The following is a 22,892-nucleotide window of genomic DNA, read 5'->3' as shown; positions in this document are numbered from 1 at the left end:
CTTCTCTTCCCATGGCAACCTGATCAATATCTCAAAATCTCTCAATTGCAAACAAAGGTTTTAGCATTCAACAAAATCTTAGTATTTCAGTACCCAACAAAGCTTTGCCAGTTTTTTTCTCGTACCAAGTTTTCTGCTAAGTACTTTTTACTTAAAGATACATATATATATATATATATATATATATATAGTTTGCTGCAAATGAAGCTGACGAAAATGCCGAAGAAGAACAGTGATGTTGCTCAAAGAGCATGGAGTCTCCTGCGTCTAGCATTGTTATGGACAAGAAAAGGTGGGGTGTTCAAGAGAAGACTCATGATGGAGCTACGGTTGGTGCCTAAGTTCCTCAAGGGTCTTGGACATACAACGGCTCCTCGTGACCAACTCCATTATAAGGAACGCGAGCTTTCTTTCGATGAGACCCCAATTTTCCACGTCAAGATGCACCGTCCTGCTTCCATGCGGTTCCTTCTTCCTTGCATTAGCCCTGAGGAAGTAGATTTTGATTACGATTTGGGTATCGATGAATATAATAGAATTTACGGCTATGATAGTGGAAGGAAGAGTTACTCAACAAGCTCTGATGAGGAAGAAGACCAAGGAGAAGAGAAAGAGTGTGGATATGAGGGTTGTGATGAGAAGAGTCCATATCCATTAGAGGAAGAAGAAGGGATTGATTCAAAGGCAGAGAAGTTCATAGCTAAGTTTTATGAGCAAATGAAGTTACAAAGACAAGTCTCTTATTTGGAATACACTGAAATGCTTAACAGAGGCGCAAGTTGAATATTGTTCTCTTTACAAATTCGCATCCATTGAAGTTCAAACTTTTGCATATTCTACACCTTTGTTCTTTTTTTTTTTTTTTGAGTTTGCGGGTTTTACAGAAAAGTTTTTGAAAGAGATGAACAGACACTGCGGTTTTTTGTTATTTTTGTAAATAACGAGGATTCGAGTGTTTACAATTTTATTAATAAGAAATAAAGATCTTCATATTTTGATTACAAAAATTTGAGAATCGATGCTTTCTTTTAGTTCTATTTATACAGTTAATTTGCATCTGCATAGAAAAAAAACAATGTACTAACTAAAAGTGAGAAAATTAATAACAAATACGGTCAAAAGCACAATAAAATCGCATACGCGGAAAAATATAAAATTATTCAGCCCACGGCCATGTGATCCGTAAAATACTAAATTTTTAATTTCAATCGTCAAATTTTAAATCATGACAATTTTAGTTTGACAACAAGCAAGTGGTTGAAAACTTTTAGTTCGACAAAAACAAAATTGATAACGCGAGGTAACTAAATTTCCTAAAGTAAAGACATGGTGAAGTGAAAGGCAGATAATCATCAAAACGGGGGGATCTCGCAGTTTCAAGTCAGAAGCACGAGTTCAACCGTAAAATCAAACATATATATCATTTACAAATCCATGAAGTAGTTCTCAGTGGTTAAAATCAATCATGTTCGTTGCCAGAATAACAGAATGGGAGATATTATTTCAACCAAAATATAAACTCCCCTTTCAGCATTTACAATATTGAGATTCAATTAATACTAATAATTTGTTAAAAACAATTAATATGGTAACTTTTTTTTTTATTTAAACTAATTTATTAAAAAATTATACATTCAATAAGGACTAAGTTGCTTCTTTTTAATATATGAAATCAAATAAAAAATTAAATAAAAATTTAATATTTAATACATTATTAATGAACAAATTTATTATTCATACAGACCAATTATATGGAGTACTATTTATTGTTCAAAGTTAATATAGTAACTTTAAAGAGTGCCTAAGGTCACTCATAGGCAAAATTCCTTAATTTATTATTTTCTTTAAAAAATTGTTGAAAATAATGTATTAAATTAAAATTTAAAAAATTTAAAAAAAAAACTAAAACAATATTTTAACTGTATCTTAATTAATCAGTGTCTAACTAAAATACTCCAGCTACATTTGTGTTTCTTATATTAAATATTAAAATGTGAGACTATGGATTGGCAGGCTTGAGCTTATTTTTGAAGATTCTGATCCAAATTAAGCCCAGATACAAACAGAACCATGATGTACCTTGGCCTTGGCCTTTGGTTGGCTGTGAATAAATAAATCAAGTCCCAAGCCCTAACCTTTTTGAATTTCAAAACAGCAACAAAGACGTTAGGGAATACAGGGACGGAGGGAGATGGTGGGAAGCGAAAGCAAATGTGGCTCTGTGTTTTCATGGGCAGATGAGGTAGAGAAAGAAGAAGCAGCTGCAGGAGCAGGAGGAGGCCAAGCTCAGGTGCAACAAAAGCCGAAGCCAAACCCTTTCGGCTCTGCGAGGCCCAGAGAAATTGTTCTCCAGGAGAAAGGAATTGACTGGAGAAAACTTGACCTTCATCTACAACAACCCTCTCCTTACGGTACGCTATTTCACCTTCCTTTACAGATGCGATTTTGATTTGTTATTTTCTCAAACACATTAACCTATATTGGCAGGCATGAATCAGGTAATGAGAAGCTGCAGAAAAAAAAGCAACCCTCCTCAAACTAAAACAACTATTTTGAACAGTAAACAAGAAGTGAGGTTCAAAGCAAGTTATCCAGTGTCTCCGCAGGTTATTTTGACTACCCAGGTTCAGAGTCCTAAATTGTTTGATCCTCCGCTGAGATATCCACCAAAATATGTTGCCGGCTTTCTCTACCACCCTGGGTTGTCTACCATTCCGAATGCGTTAGACTCTGGGTATCAACACATTAAAATTGAGAAAGAGAATAGATTTCAGGATGGAAGAAAATTCCATAACTTAAAGAGCGAGCCCGCAATGTGTGGAAACAGAAGCAGGACAACAACTGAGTTAGTTCAAGACAAGGAAGCACAACAAAAGGGCAGAAACAGATTTTTGGGAGAATCCGTAGTTTACGGAAACAAGCCAGAAGTAGATTCTGCCACAAGAAAGGAAGAGTTTCCTGGCAGGAATTCGCTTGGTTTGCCTCTGGTGAATCAAAATATCGGACCCACTGAAGAGCAAGATAAGAGGATGCCAGCTAACGCGAGGCAGCCTAGGAGCATGCAAGACGATTTGGGCGTGGATGGAGCCGCCTTTCAAGTTGCTGAAAACAAGGCTATGGAAGATAAATGGCAAAAAGTTACCAGAAAAGTCCAAGATCTATCTGTAAAGCAAGGAAAAAATGGTGGGACAGACACAGTTCATCGCAAGGTCAAGGGAAACAGGGCAGGTTTGGGAAGGAATAACAAGAAGAATTTTGAGAAGAAACAGACCAGGTTAAAGACTCAGAATTAGAACAATGTGCCTACTAAACAGAAGAGATGGTGACTGGTGAGTAAGGACAAATGGCTATGTCATGCTTAAATTTTGAATCGCCTAATTGTTTTCTGCCTTCTTTGTTTTTAGGAAAAAAAAATATTTTTCATGGTGTTTGCCACGCTTCTTATATATCTGTAAAACAAGAGAAAGCAACTAGTCACCCCAGAAAAAGATTAGAAATTTTAGAGAGATACAAAACTATATTGCCATAAAAAGATAAACAATCTTTAATTGCAAGTAATGTTGGCTTGATGAATCTAATTTTGTAGGCAAATTTCACCAGGATAATCAAAATCATCACCACTAAGTTTAAACAAACCTGTGCCTCAATTTAAGTGAGTTGCAAAATGAGATTAAGAACATTTTTGTAGAAGAAATGAAGATCTCAATGCGTAAATTAGAATGATAAATGGAGAAGAAAGACTTGTTACAACAGTCACCGATTTACAACTGTATGAAAACTTTTGGAGAGCCAACCAAAATTCAGTCTTGTTATGAGTTTAAAGAACTCCGCACGACTTTCATTGCCTATCCAAACTCTCATATTACCAATAAATAACTCTTGTTAAATAGGGACTTATTGCCTACTAAAGTTGTTGTACGGGATAATAAAAAAGCGGCAAGTGCAGAAGTCGTCCCAATTAAGAGAGAAATAAATATGTCACATGTTACAACACAAGCTACACTCTCTAGTGATAGCTCACTCCTTCTCCAGTCACAACTTCACCGATCTTGTAGGCTGTGTAAGCACCATTTGCATCTTCAAGTATGCTATGAGATGCTTCCTGACTCACAATAAGAACCATGCCAATGCCCATGTTAAAAGTCCGCCTCATCTCAGCATCTTCAATATTTCCAGCCTAAGTACATGGCAATCAAATAAAAATAAGCAAATACTATTTAACAAGGTCAAGGTAATTGAGACGAAAATTGAAAAGATGACTATAAACAAAAGACAGAATAAGATGAGATACTGTAGAAAAAAGTCTCCATTACATGGGATACAAACTACAACATTTATGTTTCCAATATCATACTTAGGTAACAGGAGATGTAAAGCAAGGAAAACAATTAAATCCCTATATAGATTTAAGAAGAAGCCATAAGAATAAGTTCTACCTGTTGTATCCATTTGAACACGGCCGGAACTTCCCAAGAATCCCTATAGATGACAGAACCAAGGCCTTTTGGAAACGCTCGAGGTATATTGTCTGTAAAACCACCACCCGTGATGTGTGCTATCCCCTTCACCCCTCCCTTGCTAATTAAATCTAGCACCTGTTGACAAGAAAAAAAGGATTTAGCTTGCCAATTCTGCAAGACAAGATAAGACCAAACTCATAATGTCAAAGAAAGGTTGACTATAACCTGCTTAACATATATGAAAGTTGGCGCCATCAATGCTTCACCTAATGTAACTGCTGCACCAGGAAGTTGATCCTTTAAAGAAAGGCCACTTCGAGCCAAAACCCTGCAAAGATTATAAGTACATGAAAAAGATTTCATATATAAGAAACAAGAATGCTTTTTTTGTTTAAAAATAAAGGAAAAGATTCAACCATATCTCTCACAATACCACTGAAGATAATTACAAATAGGACATTCCTTTAGAAAAGTAACTAACCTTCTTACAAGAGAGAAACCATTTGAATGGACTCCACTAGAAGGTAGGCCAATCAGTACATCTCCAGCCACAATGTTTTTCCCATCAATAACTGAATCCTTTTTAACAATGCCTACTGCAAAGCCACTAAGATCATATTCCCCCTTCACATAAAAATCTGGCATCTCCGCAGTCTGAAAGGCATTAAAATCCATTGAGTTTGACCTAGGAAATTAAAATGTTTAGTTCAATTTTAACAATATATACAACTTGAAAGGGCTTCAAAATTGTACAGCGAAATGCATTCTGCAGATACGATCTTCGACACAAGGCAAGTTATTTAATGAAATCAGACGTGCAGGGTTAAGCAAATCAACCATTTGTAGTTTAAGTCATTTCCATGAATACTATTCACCAGTGTCAGCTTCATAAACAATAATTGCTTTATCTGAGATACAAGATAGTTGTAAGTTGTTACCAGACCTTATGATTACACAGCTAGTAACAGTTCTTCATATGAATATTCCCTAATTATCTCCTTCCATGAACTTATAAATTTTCTAATTTCAACAGGAAATCATCCATCCCACCGTTAGATAATACATATGAATTAAAAATTAAATTATATACCTCTCCACCCAACAGAGTACAGTCAGATTGTTGACAACCATCTACAATGCCTTTTATAACCTAAAGAACAAGAAAAATAAAAAGGAACATTACTATTGACATTTAGCCACTGAAATTTTATCCATATTCAAAGTAACTGAAGAACACAACAATTTGAACCTTTTCAGCAAGGTCAACATCAAGGTGACTCGTTGCAAAATAATCAAGGAAGAATAATGGCTTTGCTCCAGAAGTAACAATGTCATTGACACTCATTGCAACCTGAAGTATAAGTTTATCAGGATGATAATATTAATATATTGAGAAAATGCAAATAATAAGGTTTGTTCCAAAGTTTACAAGATCAATCCCAATAGTTTCGTGGATTCCGGTCTCAAATGCTAGCTTGAGTTTGGTTCCCACACCATCAGTACCAGCAACAAGGTAAGAATCGCCTGTCCATGCAAACATAAGTTTATCAATAATTTAAACGAACCAAAAAACTGGATTTTCTAAAAGGAACAAGAGATGCAGATAGGTTCTATAAGCATTTACCATTAGCAGTATTTTCAATGTGCATTTTCTACATAATGAGGAAAACTAAGAAAAGTGAATTATACTAAAAAGATCCTGAATAGAATTCTTATGCTTGATAATTCACTAAGACCATCACATGGGTAATTAAGAATTAGATTAAGCTGCTTCATCCATAACCTGAGAAAACTATAAAAAGTTACAAAAATTAAAATCTTGAAGATTGAAGCGGCAAAAGGGCAGTCCATTGTAAAAAAAAAAAAAAAAGAGCCAACCAATAGGCTAAAGCTTAACAATTTCCCATTTTCAACCAATAAGAAAGATATTCTTATCCTCCCAAAGAAATAATAAACTGTATCAATTCATAAACCAAAAAAAGAAAACCCCGACAGTGCTTCAAAATATTTAAATTGCCTCCCACATTCATGTAAAAGGACTCATTTTTCATGGCAAAGAAAAAGATGTTAAAAAAAATGCTACCTAGAGGGTAAAGGCCGCCGAAACCACCAATTCCAGGTGCCATCTTGGCGATTCTTCGAACAAGCTCAGACCCAGCATCTATGTCAACACCAGCATCCTTATACGTCAGCCCACCTAACCCATCGGAGTAATTCGACATCGCAATTATGCGGCTACTCGAAATGCTAGGTCTGCGTTGCGGAGATAAAGAAAGCAGTGGATACCCTTGGGAGAAGAAGCGGTAGGGGTGCATCCCATAAGGAGGTTGAGTAGCGGTGACGGGTTTATCGAAAGTGGGTCTGGAAGAAGCCGCAAAGCAACGAGATAGTTCGGCGTTTGCAGCTGCCAAAGTGTTAGTCATGGCAATGGGTAGCAGAGAATCAAAGCGGCGTTGGAGAAGAATCGGTAATTTACACAAAAGCTGCAATCAAGTGATAAACTGAGTATGGGTTTTACTTTAACGCTTTGTAGGGCTTAGGCTTCTATTTTGGTATTTTTTGGCTGGGGTGATGGGATGGAGGTGGACAGAGAGGACACTACATTTGCCCTCCCTTTCCTTTTCTTTTCTTTTTTTTTTGGGGGGTAAACACTTTTCTTAATGGATTTTGGGTGAATCGAATAAAGATTTTCAAGGCCCAATTTGTGATTCGCACGAGAGTTCAAAATGGCATAGTATTAGGCCCATTCACTTAACCAAAATTTAGCAGACCCGTCCTACCAAAGCAAGTTCATACTTTAAAATTTTCCAGTTTTCATATAATAATAATAATGGTCCAAAGATAAGGTGGAAATTTATCACTTTACTTAAGTGAATGGTTCAAATTTGTTATTATTTTTTAATTGATGCAACTTTATCACTAATTTTAACTTTAGAATCATTTGTCACGGTGTTTTTTTTTTTTTAAAGCAAATTTTACCAAAATATGACCGTTGATAAATATTGTAAAATATTTCAAAAACTATTTTATAATTAAAAAATCTTAAATTTGATATGACATGAAAAGAAATGGCAAGATCAACCGAAAAAGTGTAATGTAATATTGTGTATAAAAGAAAATAAGAAGATGAAAGAAGAAAAATAAAATAAAAAATTTGGATTTTATGGTATTATAGTTAATAAAAAATGCAATAATAAATGAACAAAATAAATAAAAGAAAAAGAAAATTTCTGATTTTAGCTTCATCTTTTTGCCTTATCTTTTTTAGAATTATTTTTAAAACCGTAAAATCGTTTCTAAAAAAAAATTATGTACTAAATATTCTTTAATTACAGAAAATTTAAAAATAGGATAACAAATTTGCTTTAAAGTAAAAAAAAATGATATAAAAATTACGCCAATTAAAATTTTCGAAGCATTGTTGTTAAAAGTAATTTTTGTGTTCAAATGATAATTTTAACTCAATCTCAATACTAAACAATAAGAAAAATGTAGGTTTTTAATTTAAAGTTTGATTTTCAAACCCAAATCAAAAAAATATTGGAGAAATGTTTTTGTGTGTTTTCAATTAAATGTGTAAATGATACTTTAATACTCACAAATTATTCGAATTCGATTTGAATAAAATTTAAATTTTGTTCAATTATTATCAAATCAAGTCTAAAGTTGAATAATTTGATTTATCGATTAAGTTGAACTTGAATATTGTTATACCTGGCTAGAGTTGTTTACAAGTTTAATCAAGTTTTTATATTTTAATTAATAAAATATTTTGAACTCGAGTTTGAATATAAATAATTAAATTTTTATCAAATATAATAATTGAATTTATTTTTACATATTAATCGAGTCTAATTGAATAAGTTTAAGTTATATATTGAGTCAAATTCGAGTTAAAAAAATAAAATTTAATCAAGTTTTAGTCAAATTTTGAGTCTCAAATTTGAAGTGATCTCAAGCTTGAACTTAATACTATATCAACAAAAAATCAATCAATTATACCCTAATTTGAAATACAAATTTTTATTTATACATATATTTTTTAAAGATTTCAATTACTGATTATTTTCTTAATAATATCAAACACTTAAAAATTTTAACTACACTTTTTTATCATATTTTAATTTTTTTTAATTTAAAAATTTCCAATAAAAATATAAAACTAGCCTTAAAGATGTTGTTTGATATAGATAGGATAATCACTTTAAAAATTATGATTATTTATATATCATGATTAGATTATTGTGTTTGATAAACAATTAATGATTATATATAATGATGATTTTGGATCATTAAAAGTGATCACATCAGTTTTTTTTATGATAATTTAACTTAAAAAAAAAAATTTATTATTGATGTAAAGTGATATATAAATTTTAAAAATAGTGAATATTATTAATTTAATATATAAATTAGAAATTACTTTTTTTCAAAATTATGATTATTTTATATTATAAGTTTTGTATATTTTTAAATTAACATTTATTATAATAAGTTTAAAAATAATTTATGTATTTTTTTAATTTTGTATATATAATATAATAGTTTTAATTTTCTTTTATTATGATTTTAATGTATCACTTTTATTTTCCAATTAAATATTGTTTACATAATTTATATTACAAAAATTAGTTTACTTATTAATAAATATTTTTTTAATTTGTTAATTTAATTATATTTGTATGAAATAAATAAATATTATTAATATTATAAAATTATTATCCTCAAAGAATATTAAAATTTTTAATTTATATAACTATTACGAAATTATTATTTTAATATTTTAAAATAATACAACATTTAATTTTTAAAAATAATAAATATAATAATTTTTAATTATAAAAATTATGATTATTAATTAAATAAATAATTTTATATTATAAGTGATAATTAAATAAAATAAGTTTATATTATAAGTGATAAAACAATCTTAGTAATAAGATTACTTTAATAATTAAATTATTATAATATTAAAAATATAGCAAATGCTACCTTAAAAGAATAAAAAATCAAAGTTAAAACGTGATTGTGAAAACTGAGAAAGAAGACAAAAAGGCGATGCAAAGCAATAGCTGACGCACGAAGAAGTTAAAAAATGGAAAATGATAATATTCATTATTTAAAATGTAAGTAAAGTTTTTAATATTTTATCAAAAATTAATTAATGAACTTTCATTTTAATTTATTCTTCCAATTTATATCGTTTTTATTTATTTTTATAGTAATTTATAATCATTAAATTTTAATTATAGTTGAGTAATTATTATTAATACCATTATTAAATAGCTGAGTAAAGAAAAAAAAAAACAAAGGAAACAGGGTATGGGAAATCGAAGCGAGGCACGTGCCGCCACGTCTTCACTGATGGAGTTATGAGTCTCTTTCTGCTCTCTGAATGACATCACATGTTATCACCCACCTCTCACCCTTTTCTTTATCCTTTTCCAATGGATTTACTTTCTCAGCCTTGTTCTTTTCCATATACCCTGTTTAATCCTATCAAAATCAATGCACATTTTTTAAATAAAGAATAAAATATCGAAAGGCCCAAATGCATAATAATATTTATACCATCATCATTATCAGAAATAATATAGGAAAAATATTGCTATAATTAAATTAAAAATCAGTTTATGTTATTATTTATTAATAGTATTAATTTATTATTTTCATCACGATTCACAAATCCCAAACATACCATCCAAGGAAGATGATGGGTAAAACCGGTAATTTAAACCATCGACACTTAAAAAGCAAGACTCAATGACGTTATATAAAAAATAACGGACGCTACTTCTCGTTGTGCCTGCTCCTTTTTCCATTACTATTCTAGTCCCGTCTTTAGCTGCCTTCTTCCGAGCATATGCATATCTCCTCGCTCTCTGCGCTTTCTCTTACTCTGTAATTACGTGCCCTGCAAGCTACTCAAGCCTCATTCCTCCCTCTCTGCTATCTCTTTTCCGCTTTTCCTTTCTCTTCTCGTTATGGTTTTACTTCAAAGCCTTAACACCACTATTACTCAAACTGAAACTGAAACCGCAACTGCAACTCAACTCTCTTCTTCTGATGGCCACCCCATCGAAACGCCGCGTTTCAGTCAAGACTTTGATTCTACCTGCTCCACTCCCTACGTTAGTGCACCTTCGAGCCCCGGTCGTGGTCCCACCTCGGGATACTTCTTTAGCGCGCCGGCTAGTCCCATGCATTTCGTGCTTTCTTCTGCTCCGTCCTCCACGTGTCATCATTCATCCGATTCCTTGTTAATCTCGGCGCAATCAGACGGGTCGTCTTTCGAGTTCGAGTTCTCGTCTCGCTTCTCTAACAGTGGTTCGGTAGCCGTTGGGTCCATGAGCTCGGCTGACGAGTTGTTCTTGAACGGCCAGATCAGGCCCATGAAGCTCTCCTCTCACTTGCAAAGACCTCAAAACCTAGCTCCTTTATTAGATCTAGATGTCGAAGACGACGACGTGGAATTCAAAAACGACAAGGAAGTTTCTAGAGGAAGAGATCTGAAACTCCGAAGCAGATCTCTTCACAGAAAGGCGAGATCATTATCACCGCTTCGAAACGCAGAGTTTCAATGGGAAGAAGAAGAAGTAGTGTGTAGCAGAGAAGAACAAAAAGAAGTTAGCCAGGGCATTTTGGAAGGTTTAAAAGAAACAGTTACTTCAAACGAAACGACTCCGTCATCTTCTGCTTCTTCATCAAGATCCTCATCATCCGGCAGAAACTCCAAAAAATGGATATTCTTAAAAGATCTTTTATATCGAAGTAAAAGTGAAGGAAGAGGAAATGAGAAGGAAAAGTTTTGGACTTCCATTTCTTTCTCTCCGTTAAAAGAAAAGAAGGTTCAAATTCAAGAGGAAAAGCCACCTCCTTTGAAACAGAAACAAAAGGAAAACAAACCAGGAGTAGGTAAAAAACTGAGTTCTGGGAAGCCATCAAATGGGGTAGCAAAACGACGGGTGCCGCGGTCGCCGCACGAGTTACACTACACGAAAAACAGAGCTCATGCTGAGGAAATGAAGAAGAGGACTTACTTGCCTTACAGACACGGATTGTTTGGGTGCTTAAGCTTCAGTTCGAAAGGTTACGGTGCACTTAACGGACTCGCCAGGAGTTTAAATCCAGTCTCATCCAGGTAGTTAACGGAGGACGGATTTAGAAAAAGGGTCTTTATTTTATGTATAGTTTCTTTTTCGGGGTTTTTTGAGGATATTAAATTATATAATAATATAGTTTAATGTATTTTTATTGTAAGTTTCAGGTTGCCTAATTGCCTTGTACTACTAGTACTATGTTTTTGTACACTAGAAAGAAGCTATGTTATGTTTTAATCGAAGTTGTTAAAGCTTCTTCAGCTGCCTGCCTTGCATTATCTGAATCTTAATTTTGAAAGTTTGTTAATTGCATTTACCCTATCGATTAAAACCGTTTGAAGAGTCGTTAAGAATTTGATTTTGAATCAAAATTTTCTGTTTTCTCCTTATACTAAAATTGTGTATGTAACAAAAAAAAATATTTCTTATCACTCTTAGGACGTGGCAACACCCTATTTTTTATTCTTTTCTGGTGGGGAGGTTGCCTTGCCGTGCAATAATTTATTTGTGTTTCTGTTTAGCATCTGAGTTCCCCTGCCTTTTTCAGACTACTTGCATGAGACTCTGTGAAATGGTAGTGGCATCTTTTGTTGTTTTTGTCTTCTTGTTTTCGTAGGGTAGTGTTGTCGTGGATGGATATTTTTATTGTATGTGTTCACTAGTATTAAGGATACATTAGTTCTTCATTATCTAGTGTGGGGTATTTCCTCCCTGTGGACCAGTTTTTGTTTGTTAATCACCACAACCTTCTTTCCGAAGCTTTGATTTTTCAGGTTGTTTGTCCCCCCTTGCAAGTACTGAATGATAGAAAGGACAGGTTAGGGATTATGCGGGGGTGGTGGCTAATTCCTGCACGTTTGTGAAGATAACAAATCATAAGTAGCATCCCATCGTTTCTAAGCCTCACCCAACCGATTAATTTGCTGCTCGAAATTAGCTGACCCACATGGGGCGTGTTCATATTGTTTGGTGAGCTGGAAGCCTCTGTTATTGTCCATTTCAAAGGAGGGATTGGATTTTCAGAAAAAACCTCATTAGGCCCACGTAGGACGACCTTGTGTTTAGTTAGGTATTAAAGATATGACCCGCATCTGCCTTTGAAAGGCTTTGTATCTGACCTTTTTGGGCGTTTCCCATCTACTTTCGTTGTTGTTTGCTTGTATTTGATTGTGGGACCAGATTTTCCTTAGGAATATCGAGTTGGATTTCTGTGATTGTATTTTTATACACTTTGGGGATTATTGAATGCGGCTCATCGTTATTGATATGCACATGGGCAATCAGATCAAGATAATGGTTGTTTTAACTTATGGGCAAGTGGGCAAATGCAAAAGTGAAACTAAACAAAGGAGAGAAGAAGGGATTGTCTACAATCACTCCCGTTTCAGGGAATTTTGGGTTCTGGCTCTTTGAAGGCCGAACACGGATAGGCGAATAGCAATGTGTTCAAGCATTGCTCAGGCTGAGTTAGGAATTGGGCTATCGTTATCGTGAACCGTCTAGGAGAGAAAGCTGTTGCCTGCCAGCTTCAGTGGCCTGTGCAGTGTGCATCAGATATTTTGGGCCATTGTGCCGACTGTGGACCAAACTCCATAGATTCGTGTTGCTAAACGCATTCCAACATCAATTTTGGTTGCCCTTTTTTGTATTTACTTTTTCCATTCCCAATGTCCATAGAGATGGAGTATATCATGCTTTTCTGATTCATTTCATCAACTCACAGCGATGTTGATGCCCAACTCTTACTCCAAATTTGGGGTAGGTCTATCCCCAGTTTTAAAGGTCGGGATGAGCCCAGTTCATCTTTTTCTTTTTGGTTTAATTTTCAAATTTGCCTTTCAAGTTCTAATGATAGCAAAGAAAATAACGTATAAAATGTTCTCATCAGCAGGTTTAACTTTTTTCCAAATGCACCAGGAAATTGATTTATACGGTAAAAATTGGAGGATTCTTTAACAGAAATGAAGACAATATTGTAGCACTTACCTCCCAGTTGGAGCTCTACGTCTGTCAGATAATTTATTTATTTTAATGTGATGTTGAGAGTTTGCATCATTTAATTTTTCTTTGGAGGGAGAGTCAAATCATATGCTTTGTCGTCGGCATCTTTTGAGGTTGATATATCACTTATCCTCTGGGGGTCTTATTTTTGCCTTTGGCTTTTTCTTTCCGGAGCATTGCTGCTTCCATTAATCATATCCCGATGTTTTGGTTTTATTGTCATTTACGATCTATTTCGGCTGAAATAGCAACTCTAATCTCTCCCTAGTTGAGTTGATACTGCTAGTTTGAACGGTTAAAATGGGTAAAAAACATGTACCAGAAAATCTACTCTTTTGTATTAAAAAAAAGTGAAAAAAAAATCGAAATCCTCCACATTAACACGTGTCAAGAGCTGAAACATATGACATAATCTCTATCCTACAATCGCGAAACAGGTTACTATTTCTCCTCGATCTCCCCGGCCATATTACCGCAGTTTCACTTTATTCTCTTTGCTCGTTCACTGTCCCAATCCTAAAGCTAAAATTGTCAATTTGCTGCTCTCTCTAATTCAATTTTTATCCAAAAGAAACGAAAATTCAGAGCTAAAAATTCAATGGGTCCTGAGTCGAGCTCCGCAACAACATCATCATCGACGCCATCCCCAAGTGGGAAACGAAGCAGAGATCCTGAAGATGAGGTTTATCTTGACAATCTCCACTCTCACAAGCGTTATCTCAGTGAGGTTTCTTTTTTCTCTTTTTTTTTTTTTAAATCCCCAAATTATCTAATTTTAAAATTTTAATCTTTGTTTAATCGTATACTATTAGATATCCCGAGAGTTGAAAGTTCAATGTTCTATTTTTTGTAGGTTAATTTATCTGGGCAGTTGTTATCTACACGAGGCATTTGTTTGTTTCGTTGTATATTTTAGATATTTGCATTAAAGGGCTTGAATCATTGAAAAATTAAAATCTTTGTTTGCAGATAATGGCGTCTAGTTTGAATGGATTAACTGTTGGGGACCCACTTCCTGAAAATCTAATGGAATCTCCGGCTAGGTCTGAAGGCATGTTCTATCCCAGGTTAGTTGTTGTCTCAAATTTAATCAACTAAGTATTTTCTAGTTTCTATGCGTTTTGATATTCGGACTTTCTATTCTAGTCTAGTCCCTGTATTGTCAAACAAATCCATAAGTAGGAAAGATTGGAGGGACTAATTGGGTTTTTCATGTTATGAATTCACCCCTGGAATTAAGCTACTAATTGATTGATGATAACTAAATTGGCATACTTATCAAAATTAGCATAGTTAATGACTTGAAGATAGCTTTTCTTGGTTGCTATTGGATATGCTATTGGAAGTTTCAATTCTGTATAATCGCTCCATATTCCAGTAGCTGTTCTTGGGTGCTTAAAATACAATATAGAATATTATCTTTTACCTCGTGGTAATCTATCTAGTGTTTTCTTCCGATTTAGGACAAAATGTTGATGTTATGTCAATCTCACAATAGGCAGAAGGTGTTTTCTGTGATTCTTGTCTCAAATTGTAGCCTGCAACTGGGTTGCATCATCTGAAGGATTTATTTTCAATTTTTATGTGATAAAGATGGATTGTATTTTATAAGACGGTAGTTCGCCTACTGCATAGGTTTGCTGGTGTCTGATTATGTTTCAAATTATGTTAATTTTTATTCACACTTATTAGTACATTGAGTGAGGAAGTATGCAACAGGTGGAGTTGGAGCAGTATGGCATTTGCATGTCCAGAATGCTAATTCTAAACGCCATTTTACTCTTTTCTCTACATATGACTTACCTCAGTAGTATAATCTTTGTTTCTACATTTCCAAATCAATGTGATTAAGTATTTTGCATCTTTGAAAACTCATCCTCACTATCTTTGCAGGGATGAAATGTTGTGGCAATACTCACCGATGTCAGAAGATTCAGATGACTCTAGATTTTGTGAGACGCCTATGAACAGTTGCTTTTCCCATTCTGACAGCTTGCCTACTAGTCCTGTTTCCCCACATAGATATCAAAGACCACTGAATGGTTTCTGCTCTGCTCCTTCAACTAGTTCATACCCTTCACATGGGAATGTCAATTCTGTTGCTTGTTCACAGCCTCGCCAAAGAGGCTCAGATACAGAGGGCCGGTTCCCCTCCTCACCAAGTGATATTTGCCACTCTGCTGACTTAAGGAGGGCAGCACTCTTGCGGTCTGTACAGATGAGAACACAGCCTTCTGGTCCATCATCATTCGAATTGCCATTTGGTTCAGGCCAAGAGAATGTGCCTAATATTGAAGTTGAGGAGCGGCCTTGCTCATTTATGAAGTCGTTAGTTGATGATAGAGAATATCAGATTGAAGAGTGTTCTTCATCGGGTATCTCAGAGCCTGAATTTAGTCGAGAGAAATCTTGCAGAGTGTCAAAGATGAATTTGAAAGAGGATGAATCCGGGGTTTAGATGCTTTAAGAAATGACTGATAAAACCCGGCTCGGGCCTCATTTGGACCTACCTTCATTGTAGAATTGGACCGATTGTTGTAACATGTAATAAATTTTTGTGGAGAGCGAGTCGCAAGGCCATACTTTTTTGGTTCATCATCAACAGCATCAAATTTATGAGTTAGCATCTGCTGTTTCTTTGTCCTGAATGGAAAATTGGCTACGCGGTCTGCACCAGTCTTGTGGTCGAACTTTTCATGACTAGAAATTGATCCCTGAATAAATTGTATAGTCTGTTTCATCTTCTTTCTTGTGATTTAAATCTGCTAAAATTCTTCAATAATTATAATTTGATTTGCAGGCAGGTCCACATTCATAGCAAAAATTAATTTCAGAATCTCAGATAAGTTATCCAGAAGCTGGTCAGGATTATGCTTTGGTAGGTCTAATTGTCAATTTATCCAAGCTTTGTTAAAGGAGCGTGTTAATAGAATAAGTTGAAAAGTGAAAAACCAAACAAAAGGAGGTTAGCATGCCCTGGTTTTAATTGATGTCCCCGATAGTTCAGAGCGTGACAGCGAGGCTTGATTATTCAAGGCTAGAGTCCAGCTAGTTTGGAACTGACGCCCCCATATATCGCTGTTTATTAAATACCACTAAGCTATAATTATAGTTATGATTTCAGCTAAGGAGAAAAATAATAGCCGCTAGAAAGTGTATTTTTAATTCAAAAGGTTAAAGAAAGGCTATCATACGAAAAGAATGGCACACATTTGAGGAAATGCCGAATAAAATCACAGCTCTAACTGGTAATAGTTCTCATAAAGAAAGTTGTTTACTACTCTACGGCTGCACGCATGTGCTTAATTGCAATCAAGGCCTAGGGCTTTGCTACTGAAAGATCCCCTCAAGATTAAAATTAGAGTGAAACACTATATTCCCCCACTGGGAGGAAAATCAATACTCGAAAACTAGTCAGAAAATCCACCGCTGCACTAGACAAGCGAAATACAGTGATCTAAGAATTTCATGCAAATGTTGATAGGATATTCTTCTTGACCGTGAATTCATCAGCTTTTGCTGGGCTTATTGACTGCACCAAAAACAAAGAAAAACTCATGGTTAAGAGCTATCTCTAATAACAAATGCTTATAATACAAATTCAGGGTCGTACAATTAATTGCAACTTAACCACCCCCTCAAAGTGGGCATCAACATGAGTTCACTTGACTGCAGAATTTTAATTGTAAGTTTGTTTATAATCTACCGTAAGAGTGATGGCATGGATGATGTAAGGTTAGCATCTTATTAATTAATTGTAATCTTCAAACCACCAAAACGAAAATTTACTTCTATTTCATCAGTAGTCCTTACCTTGTCAAGAATACGGTGAAGCCGCTCAATTTCCTTTTCGGGATAATCAGCACCTTTCTCCAAGCAGCTTTTAGCAGCTTTCAAGTATATTTTTCCATACCTGACAACCAGCAGCAACAGAAACAGTTATACAAAGAACAGTAGTTCTTTGAAACACAAAAATTAAACAGGAAACTAAGAATTGACAAGTTCTCCTTTGGAGCTTAATCTAAAGAAACCAATTAAATACCTCGCAGTGGAACCCTTAAGCGTCTCAACTTCCTCTTCAATTTTAGAGAAGACTGCTTTCTTCTCATCATTGCTAGCAGCCACAAACTCCTTCACCAATGCATCCAAACTTGACAAAATACCAGCCTAAGCAAAAAAAGAAGGGGAAAACAATTGATCTCACACAGAAGTATCAATAATAACAGTGACGTGCCAGTATATAGTATGAGCTACTAACCTTTGAAGTTAACTGCCCTTTTGTATCACGACTGGTGCCACACTTCTCATTGATAAAAGTAACAAAGTCATCTAGATCCCTGCCGCCATCGTAGTCTTCACCAGCTTTGTTGCCTTTTGGAAAAAATTTCAATGTTGGATACCCACTTACTCCATACCTGCACTAACAACAAAGGCCTTAACATTCATTCATACATTAACAAACCACTTATAAAGGAAAACTGATCTTTTGATTAAATTTACACTTACTTTTCAGCTAGATCCTTGTATTTGTCAGCATCTAGATTAGCTATCACTACATCTTTTTCTGATTTAAATGCTGTCGCTACCTTTTCATAGGTCTGTCGGGACAACAACAATAAAGAGTTAGAAAGGACTAAGGACATCACCATCTTAGCAAAATAATCATGCCTACTTTATTAAGAAAAGATATAGATGCTTACAGGAGCAAGGTTTTTGCAATGACCACACCTGGCAAAAGACAAATCCAGAACTTGGTCAAAAGACATTAAGTAGAAAAGATGGAAGAAAAAGAATATCAACAGGATTTGTTACATGTGTCTTGAGGTCCTTATAGTAAAGCTCCCACCTAAGTGGATTTGGAACAGCCGAACTAGAAAAAGCTCCGAACCTTAAATATTTTTGCAAAAACTACCAAACAAAAATGTGTAAATGCTTACCAGGGTGCATAAAACTCAACCAATACATCTTTGGTCTCATCGAGGACAAGTTCATTAAAATTATCAGCACCTAGCACTGCAACATTGGATGGCAAAGTGGCTATCTTCACATTGGTCCCTATAAAACAATATATGAGCTTAGCAAAATCCTGGTGGGTTTTGGCCTTTGGGCATCAATCCACAGGAAGTCAACCTTGGGAAACACATAAGATAGAAATAAAGACAGAATTTCCTGGATTAAGCAAACCACAACTAGAAACTTCTACAAAGGAAAAAGACAAATGCACCTCCTTCAGTGTTCACAAACTCAGCAAGTGACTCTGCGTTGCGTGGTCCTTCATACCTAGATACAACAATTTTGATCTACCATGAGCATGTTATAAATAAAATGTTTATACAAATAACAAAACTTAACACAAAACAAGATAAAAACTTTACCGCATTCTGTTTCTACGAGCTAAATTATACTCACTTTTTAGGCTCCAAAGAGCCTTTAGGAAACCACTTAATAGTTGGGTAGCCTTGAACACCATATTTGCTGCATAAACTCTTATGCTCGTCACAGTCCACCTACACCCATATCAACAAAAGAAAATAATTTCTAATAAAACAGTAGCAATAGCAAGAAAAAAAACTTCATCATAATAAAATTTTCACAATTCAAAAAAGAATACAAAGGAATTCAAAACAAGTAGTATAAATACAGTCGCTGAACCATAAAAATTCATATACTGACTACCAGATCTATGAAAATTATAAAACGCTAACCTTTCCAATCAAGACCGATTTAGCCTTCTTAAAACTTGCGCCAAGCTTCTCATACTCGGGAGCTAACTTCTTACAGTGCCCACACCTGTGGTTGAAAAAACGATCATTTTGAGAATACAACTAGCTGGAACTTAAATTTTTGGCCATAAAAAAACGATTATTCTAGATCCATAGACAGAAGTGAGATCAATGAACTGAAATGTCTTAAAAAAAACATATACCCAATTCAAATTATTTAGAAATAAATAAACACGCCTTGAAAGGAACATCTTTAGAAACAATTCAGTGATCTACAGAATTGATCCTAATAAACAAGTGTCAGAAACGAAGAAAAAACGATAGGAGATAATCATCGATGTTGTTCTCATTTCAATTGCTGAAGATAGATCTAACGATCAATTAATGAAGATCTAATGTAAACACCAAAAAACATAAATCATATAATCTAATCTAATTAAAAGAGAGAGAGAGAGAGATTTGCCATAGAAAATTTATTACCAAGGAGCATAGAACTCGACGAGAGCTCCTCTGTCTTGACCAACTTCCTTGTCGAAGTTTTCTTCAGTTAGAACGATGACGTCTTCGGCCAAAGCTGATGCCAATAACAAGGCTAAGGTTCCAAAGGCTAACCAGATCTGAGACTTCTCCATTTTTTTGTTTGTCTTTTGTATCTAGCTTCCTCTGTTTTCTCTACTTCCCTGGTTTTCTATATTTATTTTTTTCCCAGGCTAAAGGAGAATTTTAGAAGCGGAAGATTTCTCCTTTTTCATTTTTTACTTTTATTAAATTAAATAAAAATATTCTATAATTTTTTGCATAAAATATATTTTTCTTCGAGCATACTGATATCTTGGGTAGGCTTGTTTGGTTGTAGCTGTGGACTAACGGGGAAAAAAGTTTAAAGGACGGACGTGGTCAGACGGAACACCGTAATCTCTACCCTAATCGACGACGTGGCATAGTTTCATTTGATGAAAATCATGATCAGTATGTTGGCGCATTTTTTACGATGATGCGTAGCGGATATGATACGCTGCTTGCCTCTATGGCCAAGCGAACGCACAGTGACGTGTTCTGATGACATGGCAAACCGTAATAGGCTCGGCTGCCAAGGAAGCCGCAATAGTCCTTTTTTTTTTTTTTTTTTAAGAACCGTCATAACCCAAATAGTTGAATGTGGAATTGGGCTAAAACCCAATATGACTTTGTCTTGAGCAATACAATTATAAATACAAGATTTTGTTTTTTCAGAATATATAGAAAAGGGAAATTAACAAGCTATTTGTTATTCACAGATGCGGACATAAAAAATTTATAGCATCCACGTAATCTATTAATAAAATGATAAATTTTGAATTTCAATAATCAAAATTGCTAATTTTAAAATAGTCCTTTGATTTCTGGGCTAACCAATATGGACATTTTTTTTCCTTGAGTTTACATGGGCTAAACACTTCTCCTGTTATGCGGTTTGGTTGATGTGATGGACTTCTAAACATGGTGACAGTGATGGAGTATTCCTGTTGCCTGATCCATGAGATTTACATAAAAAATAAATAAATAAAAATCTCACAATGATCATTGCTCTTAACATATTTCCTCGAGAAAGCTACCAAAAGCCAGAACTCATTCTAGTAATTGCTGCTGGGAATTTACATCTCACTCTAAGTCTGCCTTAAGAGGGTGGTTTCAAGGTGTAACACAGAATGATGCAAATACCCAAGTCTTCTGCACAAATCTTCTTCAGAAATATTTCTCTTTTTTTTTTATAAAAAAAATTAAAAATAAATAAATTATTTAATATTTTAAATAAAAATAAAATATATCGTATTTAATAATTTAAAATAAATTACTATAAATTATACATATGATATAATTTTAATAAATAATCATAAATAAAACTTGAATCCAATATTTTTTTATCAATAAAAACAAACTTTAACCACTTGAACCAATTACTTTATTGGTTAAATATTTTCATTTTCATTTCAGCCAAATGTCCACTAATTTTTAACCCTAAGTCATCTTGAGCAATTAGTTCTTTTGAGAAAATCAAATTTCGTGTACTAATTAAATCATAATTAAATTAGTCAATTCTAAGTATACGAAAATTAAATTTTTATTCTATACTCGGAATTAGAGTTTTTACTAAAATTTTGATATTTCAAATTTAAATATTTTGACTATAAAAATATTAAAATAATTTGACTATGAATTTTGAAAACAAAAATAAAGTTGGAGGAAGAAAAGAAATAAGTTGTCGTCGTATGTTAAAAGCAAAACGTGAATGTCCTACAAATCATAAATCTAATCTCATAAATATATTTATATATATATAAATTTATCACATAGATATTTATGTAGACAATTTTCTTAAATGATACATAAAATATTTTTTTTAAATAAGATAATTTATTTTAATTACAAATTAGATAATTTTAAGTTTATTCAAATATAAAAAGTATTCAAATTATAATTAAAAATTAAATAAATTTAGAGATATATTTTTAAAATAATAAATATGAAATATGTATTTTTATTTTTTTAATAAATAATTTTAGTTGTTTATCAAATAATTTTATTTAATAAATTATTTAATTATCAAAATCTTTCAAACATGTTTAAAAATTATAAAGATTAAGTTTATCCAAATCATTCAATAATCTTTTTTTATCTTGATTTAAAAAATTATCTTTTTAAAAATTTTATGTAAGACATTAAAATTTCAAACAATTTTATGTAAGATTTTAAAAATTCAAAAAAATTTCATCTTAAAATTTTAAATAATAAGATCATCAAAACCATTATATCAATTTGAACTCTAATTATAAAATTTATAATTCAAATAAATGTAAAAAATTTAATATTATATTTATCACTTATTATATCAATTTTAAATTTTAAAAAATTAATTTAAAAATTATCTATTTAATCTTAATTACCACCAAATAATTAGTCTATAAATTTAAGACTACAAATGTAATGTATTATACATCAAATTTTTTTTATTTTTTTAGTAACTTTTTTTCAAATTATATTTTATTACTATTGCAATTTGTTTTGTTTATAACTTTTTTTTCAATATATATATATTTTATTGTTATTACAATTTCATTATTATAAAAATAATATTTTTTTTAATTTTTTTTCATATATTTTCTAACATTTTTCATATTTTGCATAATAATTTAATCAAAATTACTCAAGTGAAAATATGTTAATATTTTTTATTATTTAATTTATCATTGAATAGTATATATTTTATTTTTTAAAAAATACATAATTTACTTTTATTGATATAATCTTACAAGTATATAAATATTATTGTAAACAAAAATATAACAAAAAATATTTTTTCTTGCTATTTTCAAAAAATTTATTTTTTTAATGATAAATCAATATATATAAAATTTATATATGATATGAAATTTAAAAACTTTAAATATAAATTAATTTGTATATTTTATATATTTATATTAAATAAATAAAATTATTTCATGCATCACACTATTATAATTTAGTATTAATTATAGAAAAAATGGGGGAAAAAAGTATAATGAACATGTCTTTTGACTTTAATATATATTGCTGGTTTTGAGAGTAAGATTGATGACCTCCATGTTTTG

The 22,892-nt window shown here is 32.9% G+C and overlaps 6 protein-coding genes across 7 annotated transcripts; 4 read left to right on the top strand and 2 right to left on the bottom strand.

Annotated features, from left to right (window-relative positions):
• LOC111306039 (uncharacterized) lies at window positions 1-1,007 on the top strand. Its single transcript, XM_022903939.2, has one exon. The coding sequence runs from the start codon at window positions 202-204 to the stop codon at window positions 781-783; it is 582 nt and encodes a 193-aa protein (XP_022759674.2). The 5' UTR covers window positions 1-201; the 3' UTR covers window positions 784-1,007.
• A 971-nt stretch (window positions 1,008-1,978) lies between these two features.
• On the top strand, window positions 1,979-3,635 carry LOC149512789 (uncharacterized). The gene is made up of 2 exons (XM_089750721.1): window positions 1,979-2,411; window positions 2,488-3,635. Exons 1-2 carry the CDS (start codon window positions 2,192-2,194, stop codon window positions 3,291-3,293), a joined length of 1,026 nt encoding a protein of 341 aa, XP_089606847.1. The 5' UTR covers window positions 1,979-2,191; the 3' UTR covers window positions 3,294-3,635.
• A 59-nt stretch (window positions 3,636-3,694) lies between these two features.
• Window positions 3,695-7,069, bottom strand: PUR5 (phosphoribosylformylglycinamidine cyclo-ligase, chloroplast / phosphoribosyl-aminoimidazole synthetase / AIR synthase (PUR5)). Its single transcript, XM_022903938.2, has 8 exons — window positions 6,544-7,069; window positions 5,890-5,984; window positions 5,710-5,811; window positions 5,551-5,610; window positions 4,942-5,114; window positions 4,686-4,788; window positions 4,437-4,595; window positions 3,695-4,177 (listed from the first exon to the last, which is right to left on the bottom strand). Exons 1-8 carry the CDS (start codon window positions 6,881-6,883, stop codon window positions 4,007-4,009), a joined length of 1,203 nt encoding a protein of 400 aa, XP_022759673.2. The 5' UTR covers window positions 6,884-7,069; the 3' UTR covers window positions 3,695-4,006.
• Window positions 7,070-10,177: 3,108 nt separating this feature from the next.
• Window positions 10,178-11,820, top strand: LOC111306037 (uncharacterized). Its single transcript, XM_022903937.2, has one exon. The coding sequence runs from the start codon at window positions 10,445-10,447 to the stop codon at window positions 11,603-11,605; it is 1,161 nt and encodes a 386-aa protein (XP_022759672.2). The 5' UTR covers window positions 10,178-10,444; the 3' UTR covers window positions 11,606-11,820.
• A 2,044-nt stretch (window positions 11,821-13,864) lies between these two features.
• On the top strand, window positions 13,865-16,364 carry LOC111305024 (uncharacterized). Of its 2 annotated transcripts, none has more exons than XM_022902177.2 (3): window positions 13,865-14,288; window positions 14,531-14,628; window positions 15,455-16,364. In XM_022902177.2, the coding sequence occupies exons 1-3, from the start codon at window positions 14,160-14,162 to the stop codon at window positions 16,017-16,019; spliced, it is 792 nt and encodes a 263-aa protein (XP_022757912.1). In that variant the 5' UTR covers window positions 13,865-14,159; the 3' UTR covers window positions 16,020-16,364. The 2 variants fall into 2 exon arrangements, with proteins under 2 accessions (XP_022757912.1, XP_022757913.1); XM_022902178.2 differs by having other exon boundaries at window positions 13,868-14,283.
• Window positions 16,365-16,701: 337 nt separating this feature from the next.
• On the bottom strand, window positions 16,702-19,949 carry LOC111305023 (protein disulfide-isomerase like 2-1-like). The gene is made up of 11 exons (XM_022902176.2): window positions 19,765-19,949; window positions 19,267-19,351; window positions 18,971-19,068; window positions 18,786-18,841; window positions 18,499-18,616; window positions 18,262-18,289; window positions 18,068-18,159; window positions 17,820-17,976; window positions 17,604-17,728; window positions 17,375-17,474; window positions 16,702-17,093 (listed from the first exon to the last, which is right to left on the bottom strand). Exons 1-11 carry the CDS (start codon window positions 19,914-19,916, stop codon window positions 17,028-17,030), a joined length of 1,077 nt encoding a protein of 358 aa, XP_022757911.2. The 5' UTR covers window positions 19,917-19,949; the 3' UTR covers window positions 16,702-17,027.
• Between the last annotated feature and the right edge of the window lie 2,943 nt (window positions 19,950-22,892).

This window comes from Durio zibethinus, chromosome 21 (assembly GCF_047325235.1).
Source record: "Durio zibethinus cultivar Kanyao isolate XHJ-2024 chromosome 21, ASM4732523v1, whole genome shotgun sequence".
NCBI classification, from domain to species: Eukaryota; Viridiplantae; Streptophyta; class Magnoliopsida; order Malvales; family Malvaceae; genus Durio; species Durio zibethinus.
The sequence above is the reverse complement of the archived record's forward strand: the minus strand, read 5'-3'. Positions and strand labels throughout refer to the sequence as shown.